Source organism: Delphinus delphis, chromosome 19 (assembly GCF_949987515.2).
Source record: "Delphinus delphis chromosome 19, mDelDel1.2, whole genome shotgun sequence".
Classification (NCBI taxonomy): domain Eukaryota; kingdom Metazoa; phylum Chordata; class Mammalia; order Artiodactyla; family Delphinidae; genus Delphinus; species Delphinus delphis.
In genome coordinates this window covers 47,469,231-47,477,546 of record NC_082701.1, presented here as the reverse complement: position 1 = coordinate 47,477,546, position 8,316 = coordinate 47,469,231, and the positions used below count along the sequence as shown (strand labels likewise).

Sequence of the window (8,316 nt, the reverse complement as noted above, 5' to 3'; positions counted from 1 at the left end):
AGCCCGCGTACCGCAACTAGAGAAAGCCTGCACACAGCAACGAGGACCCAATGCAGCCAAAAATAAATAGATAAATATTTTTTAAAAAAAAAAGATTAAAGAGGGACCCAGAGGGTGGGAAAAGGATAAGAGTGGGGAGGGGCTGGTGTAGGAACCAGGAGGGCAGGCCTTTGGGAAGAACCTGCGTGACAACTCAAAATGAAGGGGCTTGAGAGGTGGGTAAATGTGCTGTGGTTGCGGAGGTAGCTTGGATGATAACAAGAGCCGCCTCAGCCCAAGACTGAGCCCTTATTTCTTTTGTCTCATTTAATCTTAGCAACAGCCCCTTGTGAGGTGGGTGCAACTTCGTTCCCATTTCACAGATGGGGAGACTGAGGCTCAGAGAGGTGCTGTCACTGGCCTGAGGTCACACAGTGTGTCTGACCTCACAGCGCACTCATCTAAACCATGGGGACCCTGGCTGGAAGATGGGCAGGGAGAGTTGATGGATGGGGGAGTGGAGCCCAGCTGGGGTTCTGTCCCCCCACCCCCAACTCTAGTGGTTAAGGGCTAAGGAGAAACAAGCCCACAGGCAGTCAGTGACAGAGCCAGAGTCCCGTGGGCTACATCCCCAAACCTAGTCCTGGGCCCCTTGGGTTACATCACAGGGCCTTGGAGGAGGGGCCAAGCTGGCCCCAGGAAGCCCCTGGCGGGGTGAAGGCATCAGAGTTCTCCACAGGGACCCCAGGGAGGAGGTTCAGGCTCCGGTCACAGCAAAAGGCCCAGGCACTCCAGGCTGTCTGTCTCCTGGCAACTGTTGGCCTCCCCAGAGAAGGCACCTCCAGAAAAGCCCCTAGTCCCTAGAAGAGCCTGGTGAAGGCAGCAAGGAGGGGCAGACAGAGGGCCCACAGGGTGAGTCTCTCTCTGTTGGTGCTACTGGGCAGTGGACCCAGAGATCGGCTACCTTCCCCACCCCCACGTTCACACCTTCTCCCTTTGGGCACCAGGCTGCATCCCTGCAGGTACACCCAGGTGCTCCTGAGCAGATGCCCTCCATCATAGGCAGCTGCGGCTCCTGGGCTCCCTCCTGCCCACCTCCAGCCCCTGAGCTCTGATGGAGTTGGGGGGAGCGGGGAGTGGGCTGCAAAAATGATCAAACCCAGCTGGCTGAGGGATGGGGCATTCTGGGATCTAAGGGTTGGGGACTGGGAAGACAGGCAGGCAGAGGAGGAAACTGCTCCTGCAACCAGTGCCCTTGGCGGGGCCCCTTGGCTGCCCCGCCCCACCCGCTCAGCGCCAAGCCGAGCGCCATGGAGGCTTTGCTTCACCAGGTGGCGCTGTCCTCCTTGAAGCTCTTCTCCCCGCCCTGCGGAAAGTGGCGGAACCAGAGTTTAGAAAGGGCAGGGCTGATGTTCAGAAAAGAGCACCGGCACAGCAGTACTGGCTGTGACAACAGTGAAACGCACGTGTCCTATTGGTAAATAGCCACTGCCCTGAATCCCCCTTTAGTGTCCCCAAGCAGCCCAGGACACTCCAGCCTTCCCAGACCCACCAACTAAACAGTAAAGAGAACGTGCCCTGGGCAGCAGGGGTCCTCCAGGCTGTCTCTGATTGGTTGGCATGTTAAATATTTGTACATCACCTCTGGGAAGGGGCAGATACTCCCCCCCCAGCCCCAAAAGCAAGCCTCAGTCCCACAAGCGTTGAACTATCCCCCAAATCGAGGCCACAAAGCTTACACTGGAAAGATCTCTGGGCTTAGAATCAGCTAGATTGGCTCAGACTATGCCTCTGACACCTCTCTTTCATCTCTTTCCCTCTCTGGGCTGCAGTAAAAGAAGCATGGGGGGGGGGTAGTTTAGATGGTTTCTGAGAATCCTTATCGACACTTTTACTGGGCTGTGATTCCTGATCTCACACACATACTCTTTCTCTCTATCTCTAACATACACACGACTGCCTTTTCTTATCTCTGCCCCCAGAACTGACCCATGACCTGGAAATGAAAGAGGCCCAATCTCACCAACAAGGTAAGAGGACAAGTGGTCACCTTTTCCCCACCACTTAGGACCCAAGCCTTGTCCACCCCTGGTCCAGACTTGGGGACAGCCACTCCTCAGCTTACTGAGTGAGTGCAGGACGTCAGCCTCATTTGCCCACTCAGCTGGGTGACCTTGTGCAATGAACAACCTGCACCACCATACATAGTGCCCTGTATCCCTGTCTCTGTCCAAAGTGGGAAAATGAAAGCAGGGAGGAGATGGTGTCCAGGAAGTCCACATGGCTGACTTCATTCCTTTGTGACCCACCTCCCTAATCCTTCTCATCCTTGCACGAGTGATTCTCACAGTCCGTGTCCACACCCTCCAAGATGCTGAGTGTCAAGATTCAACACGATGGCAATATGGGGTCTTTGACTTCAAGGAACATAGTCTAGAGGAGGAGCAAAGAGACACAGGCACATTAGCAAATTCTTCATTTTACAAAAGCATGACTTCTTGCCGTTGTAGAAATTCCACTAAAGTATTTGTTTATAGATTATTACTTCACCCATAAAATGGGGAGTGGTGTGGGGAGATGGTGTTCAATGAGTATAGAGTTTCAGTTCTGCAAGATGAAAAAATTCTAGAGATCTGTTGCACAACAATGCGAGTATATTAACACTACTGTACACTTAAAAAATGGTTAAGATGGCAAAATTGGTTCCTTGTTTTTTTGCCACAATTCATTTTTTCAAATGGGAGGGGTTGCATTGTTGAGATCTTAATCTCCAGATGATATGATCTCTGAGAACTAGGACTGGGTGTTACCCATCGTCTCTCAGTGCAAAGCACATTACCTGACATGGAGAGGGACTCAGTAAATGCTTGATTTGAAATGAATCACAAAAGTAGTATTTCTTGGCCAGGAGGGTTTTAAGAATGGGCTCCCTGCCATATCGATGTGCTGCTTATAGATCAACAGCGACAGGACCAAGAGTTAGGCGCAGGGAAGGCTGGAAGTTTAAGGTTACGGTAAAATGCTAGGAGCGCTACTAACTGCTTTGCATATCATGCATAAACATCTAAACACTTATGGCCCTGAACCAATTCTGCCGACTGCTTTAAGTGGCAGTCATGGGCGGCCTCTTTGTGCCTACGTGCTTGGAGGAAGGGGTCACATATCCCAGACACCAGGCAAGAACAGTTCTGTGACAACAGTAGCTTTTACTCCACCTACTGTCCTTCCTCTGAAAGGGCTTTTGGGGTCATCTGGGCTCAAGGCACTGCCCCAGTGTCCTGGTTTTTACTTTCTCTCTCAGTGGGCTTGAGAGCTCTCTTTCCTTGTTCTCCTTTTATATGAAAATCACTTGGTGGTTTTCCTATCCCCTCCAGTCACCTTTTACCTACCCTTTGTCACCATTCTCACTCACATGTGCCAGTCCTGGGATACAGACCCTGCTGAAATGGAGTTTATGATCCAGGAGGTAGGGGTCCTCAACCCTGTGGGTACATGAGAATCACCAGGGAAGATTCAAGAGGTACCCTTTCCCAGTACTTGATACTTTGATAGGACCCAGGAAAACTATTTTTTAAAGCTCTCTGGATGGTTCCAGTGTATATCCAGGTTTGAAACCCAATGCAGTGGGCAAAGGCAAACAATAAACAAGTTAAAAAAAAAACCCACAAAATGTAATAAATGCTCTTTATGAAGGAAACAAGGTTCGCAGCACACTGACTCCCCTTTTCTGCTCACTCCCAGTTCTTTCAGTCCCTTGTTCTTGTATGTCTCTCCTGCTACGGGGCTTTTGCACAAGTCCTACCCTCTGTCCGAAGCACCCTTCTCTCCCCTGTTCACTACTTAATTCCTATTCACCTGTCAGATCCTAGCCCAAGTTGCTCTTCGGCTGAGAAGCCTTCCCTGATTAGGTCACAGTCTCCTGTTACAGTCGTGGTATTGGCACGTGTCACAGATGCAACCTCACATTCTTTTGTGGTTATGTACCATACCTCTCCCACTATGCTTGCTGTGAGCTTCGTGAGGAATGTTTTACTATCCACCATACCCACAATGCCTAATACAACGCACAGAGTCAGGGCTCAACAAACAGTCATGGAGTGAATAAATGGTCAGGGAAGGGTTTGCACTTAAACTTAAGGGGCGCACTGAAGAATCAGAGTGGCCAAACAGAAGGCAAGATAGGTGCAAGGGCCTCGAGGAGGAAAGAGGCAGGCCAGCGTCGCAGGCGCGTGGGGAGTGAGGGCGAGCGCCGCAGGACGTGCAGTCGGGGGCGGGGGGGTGCCGGGCTTCGCTCTGAGGATCGGTGAGCTGTGCAGGTAACAGCCAGGCGGGGACCCTCACTCTCCCCTCCCTCTCCCCTGCCCAGAGTTGGCGTCCCGGGAGCTGGAGAGCAAGTGCCGCGAGCTGGAGTCACAGCTGGCGGCGCGGGTGGCGGCCAACGCGGAGCTGCGGCGGGAAGTGGCGCAGCGCGAGGCGCTGGTGTCGGCGCTGCGCTGCAGCCTGCGCGCCGAGGAGCGCCGCTTCCTGGAGGAGCTGCGTCGCCGCAGCCACCGAGCCACCGTGCTGGGCACTGAGCTGCAGAAGCACACCGAGGCGGCCGCCTACCTCTCCTACCAGCTGCACGCGGCGCGCCAGAAACTGCAGACTCCGCGCCCAGGCCCCGGCGCCGCCGCCGCCGCCGCCGCCCCCGAGCCCCGGATCCGCCGGCGCGCACAGCGGGCCCGCCGCCCGCCCGCAGCCGAGGCCGCCGCCAAGGGCCCCGGCCGGGACTGGGCCGCCCGGGAGCGCTCGGCCGGCGCCCCGGACGACGCCGATGCCATGCCAGACCCCGCGCTCTTCCTCTACGCCCGGAGGCCCCCGCGGCCCAGTGGCCGCAGCCCGCGCCAGCCGCCTCCCCAGGAGCCCCCTGACCAAGCCACCCCGCCGGCCGCGCCCAGCCCGCCCAGTGCGCCGGCGGACCCGGAGTAAGCGCGGGGCCGGCTGGGAGGGGCGGGGCGGGGAGCGGGGGAAGGCGGGCCCGGGGCCCGACCAGGGACGCAGCTCTGGCCGCGCGGGCGGGTCCCGGGGGCTGAGGCAGCCGGTCCCTCCCCCAGGGAGCGGGCGGAGGCGGCCCCTGCTCCCCCGCCCCTTCGCCCCTCCCAGCCGCCCCCGCCTTTTGTATTTGCCAACAACGCCGAAGCTTTGAGCTCTCCCCTCCCGCCGGGGACCTCCTCCGCGGGGCCCAGCGAATGCATCATTTTTCTAGGAGAGGACTCACAGTACCGATCTTTATCTGGTCCCCACCCTGCCACTGGGAGGGGAAGGGGAAGGGGCGGGGGTCACGCCCTAACCCCGGGAAAGCTGACAATCATTTCGTGGGAGGGGGAAGCCTGGGCGGCCTACGGAAAGGAACCAGAGTGGCCCTTAGCATCCTTAGGCCTTCCAGCTCCCCGCTGCGGCCTCCCCCAGCCCCCCACGGCTGCCCTTCCCGCCGAGCCTTCCTCCAAGGGGAAGTTCGGGGTGAGGTCTAGAGGCTGGACCTTTACCTTGGAAGCCGCTTCTCCTCCCCCCTACCCTGTTTATAGGTCCTTACAGGTGAGCACGGAACACTTTAGAAGTCGCCTTCTCCAGAGCCTCCGATGGGGAAAGTGTGGACTTATTGAAGTTTGAGCTTCTGGAAATTAGCACCCATAGACCCTTAGAGAAGATTACAGAATGGGTTTGTGGCAGATCCTGGGCTAGAGCCGTCTCCAGCTCAGTTCTGCCCCAGGATGCCGACCTAGGTATTGACTCGGGACATGCCAGAGTCGGGCTGCCGCATCAGGCTTATGGAAGGGTTAGAAAGTGCTTTCAGGAGGTAGCTGGGAACCTGAAGGCTGCCCTGGGAGTTTTCCTAGTCCTGTTTATTGGTGCTAATTTTGCCCAGCTTCCTCATTAGCTGGCTGCACCCAGAGGCAGGAAGAAGGGCCCGGCTTCTTGGAAGTGGCAGCTGTTGAGAGAGGTTTGGGTTTGCTGGGGGGAGGGGGGGGAGGGAGTGGACAGGTTAGGCCCCAGCCTGGTCCTCTCCAGGAATGCCCCCAATCCTATCAGACCCGACAGTGGTGGGGTGCTTCGTGCCCTCTCTCTAGGTTGGGGAGTGGCAAAAGGAAAGAATACGGCCCACCTCCTAACGCGTTTCTCCCCATCTCCCCATCACGACCAAAGGCAGGAAGTGAAGCTCCAGTCCAGTTCATTGCCCCCACCCAGTCCGGCCTAGAAAGAAAGACAAATCCCTGGAACCCTGTCCTCTCATGCCATCCCTCCTCTGTTGGTCCTGCATCAAGTCCTAAGTGCCTGTGATGTCTTCCAGGGGCTGCCGTGGGAGGACGTGGGGCAGGGAGAGTCCTTTATCTCACTCACAAGCACCCATCCTGGCAGGTCCTGACCCTGGTTGGGGCTGAGCCTTCTGTTTGTCACCCAGGGGTCTGGGAGGTCTCTAGGGTGATGAACCCTTTTTCCGTCACGGCCCCATGAAGAAGAGGGGGAAAGAACCCCAATTATACCCTCTTTCACTGTATATGTTAGAGGGAGCAGGACACCCGTGAGCTCACACATACGCAGCCCCCTCCCAGCTCAGGACTGCTGAGACCACTGAGCAATAACCAGGCCTGGTCTAGGTGTCCGCCACCGAGGCACCCGTGGAACGGACCGTGCTGTCCAGTCTCAGGGGCCACAGCAGTGGCCTAGGGTCCTTGCTTTGCCTGCTCCCACCTCTCCCCTCCCCAGTCTCTGTGGCTGTGCCTCTATCCTCTGTGTCCCCTCAAGTGTGGGCGACCCACCGTACCCCCTTGACCCGTTGCCTTTCCTTTCAGAGCAGGTCTGAGTGAGGAGGCCTCTCTCTGCTCTCGGCTGCTCTCACCTGACGGGGCCCAGAGGATCCTGGGCAGGAGGGAAAGGGGGTCTTTCTGGAGGCAGCCTCATCTTCCACAATCAAACTTTTGGGGTGAACTGGGTGACTTTGTTACACCAATTCTACTACAGAGACGGTGAAGTACTTTATCCACCCGCCCACCCACTAAAAGCCATAGCTACGCCCACCTGGCCTCCCCCGGCTCTATAGCAATAGCCCTCTTCCTCCTTCCCTCCTGTGTACCCGAGCTGTCTGGCTGGGGGCCCCCAAACCCCCTACCGCACGGATCCTCCCGTGGCCTGCCTGCCTCTCCCCAAGTGACCCCATCAGCACCTCCCACCTCCTGTCCCTCTTCCAGCAATCAGAGATGATGACTCTTAATTGTGAGGTACTTGGAGGTACCCCACATGAAGGTCCAGCGTGCTGGGGCGGCTGACTCGCTGACTCCCAGCTGAGATGTCGGCGAGCTGGGGCAGAGGCCAAGGCAAATACAGGGTTCAGATTTTATGAGAAATTCCCGTTCCCTCTCCCTCTCCTGGAAATAATGGACAGAGGCTTCCTGCCTCTCTCCTGCACCTGGGTTTGGAACAGAACCCTCAGGGCAGCAGAATAAGACTGGGAGTCAGTGGCCTGCCCTTGGCCTCAGCGGTCAGAAACTCCTCAGCCTTGCCCTCAGCTTCTGGCCCTCCCCTTCTCCTAGCCTGGGGGACCCGCACTGCCAAGGGAAAGACGCCCTCCCTTGAGCCCCTGAAAAGTTTGGGTGGCTAGAAGGGAAACGATTGTTTCCTTCCCTCTCCCTGTCCTCCACCTCTCCCCTCTTCTCTGCTGCATGAATCCCCATTGGGGGAGGACTGTGTTGACATGGACACTCAGGGGCCCTAGTTGGAACCAGGAGCTGCAGGTGGGGACCCCTCCCCGTTCTGGAAGCCAATCAGGGACCTGTGGGCAATACAGCATGAGGCTTTGTACCCCTGCCCCCCAATATCCCACCCACAGTAGCCTGCAGTTTGGGGGGCCAGGCCAGGGCTGAAATGGGGTAGCCCTTCCCCAAACAAGCAGCAGAATAGAGGTCTCCCTGATGGAGAGGAAGGAGGCCGAGAGGGTGTGGAGGAGCATCTCTCATCACAGAGAGCCAGGGATCTCTAAGCACCCTCTCGCTGAGGTGCCAGCCTTGAATGGGGGACGCGCGAGGCTTCGGAGCCACCTGGCAGGAGCCCCATGGGCGCGGCAGAGGGATCCTGCTCCAAGTTCTCTGTTGGCTGCGCTTTTTAATCCAATGCTTTTCAGAGTGTATTCACTCACCCACAGAAATAGAACCCTGTGCTTTAGGGGTGACTGTCATATGCCTTATTCTTAATAAAATATCTGAAAAACACACAAGTCAGACTTTTTTCCTGTGGGCACTCTGCGCCCCCATCCCCTCAGCCCACCACAGGTCTGTGGAAAGGCCGTGGAGGAGATAGCGAATG

At 56.9% G+C, this 8,316-nt stretch overlaps 1 protein-coding gene across 1 annotated transcript; it reads left to right on the top strand.

Annotated features, from left to right (window-relative positions):
• The first annotated feature begins 1,289 nt into the window (after positions 1 to 1,289).
• On the top strand, positions 1,290 to 4,947 carry CCDC92B (coiled-coil domain containing 92B). Its single transcript, XM_059996642.1, has 3 exons — positions 1,290 to 1,416; positions 1,962 to 2,009; positions 4,346 to 4,947. Exons 1-3 carry the CDS (start codon positions 1,290 to 1,292, stop codon positions 4,945 to 4,947), a joined length of 777 nt encoding a protein of 258 aa, XP_059852625.1.
• Positions 4,948 to 8,316: the final 3,369 nt, after the last annotated feature.